The 571-nt window shown below is 61.6% G+C and overlaps 1 protein-coding gene across 1 annotated transcript in view; it reads left to right on the top strand.

Moving 5' to 3' along the window:
• The first annotated feature begins 282 nt into the window (after positions 1-282).
• Positions 283-571, top strand: part of Lrp8 (LDL receptor related protein 8) — a 71,208-nt gene continuing 70,919 nt past the window's right edge. Inside the window, exon 1 of the mRNA XM_010610420.2 lies at positions 283-563. Within this exon, the coding sequence (XP_010608722.1) occupies positions 283-563 (281 nt within the window). The remainder of the gene's footprint in view (positions 564-571) is intronic.

Raw genomic sequence — 571 nt, 5'->3', positions numbered from 1 at the left:
TCGAAGCTTACTAGGTGCGGCGGCAACCCCGAAGAGAGGGCGCGCTTTCATTTGCAGAGGAGGGCGGGGCGGGCCGAGGCCCTATTTGTGCGGGCCCCTAGCGGCCGCGATGACTCATCCCTTCTGTGGGCCACCACAGGCTTAGTTCACCTTTCTAAATCAGTCAGGTTTACGTCGCCGATTTGTCTGCCCCTCTGACCTGGCAGGTGTAAAGTTCTGAGTGTGGGTGAATGAACAGTATGTGCGCCTCATCTCCCTGCCCGTGATCACAGAGCGTGCAACATGGACACAGAAAGCAGCTCCACGTCCCCAGGCTATGACTGGCGCAGGGATCCCGACCCGGACCCCAGCTTCTCGCTGATCGCGAACATCTCGGCGCCCCACCCTTGCCCGCACACGCCGCCGCGCAGGCCTGTGCACCCTGCAACATCATCTTCCCTCCAGCCCTGGCTCTCCTACACATCTCCGCCTCAGATCGGCTGTCACCTCCTCCAGGAAGCCCGTACTGCTTCCCCCAGACCTGCTATCTGCAGGGACGGGAGCGTCTCCTGGTTTATCCCTGCGTCTGCAG

This window comes from Fukomys damarensis, unplaced genomic scaffold (genome assembly GCF_012274545.1).
Source record: "Fukomys damarensis isolate Sample0158 unplaced genomic scaffold, DMR_v1.0_HiC HiC_scaffold_23, whole genome shotgun sequence".
Lineage (NCBI taxonomy): Eukaryota > Metazoa > Chordata > Mammalia > Rodentia > Bathyergidae > Fukomys > Fukomys damarensis.
The sequence above is the reverse complement of the archived record's forward strand: the minus strand, read 5'-3'. Positions and strand labels throughout refer to the sequence as shown.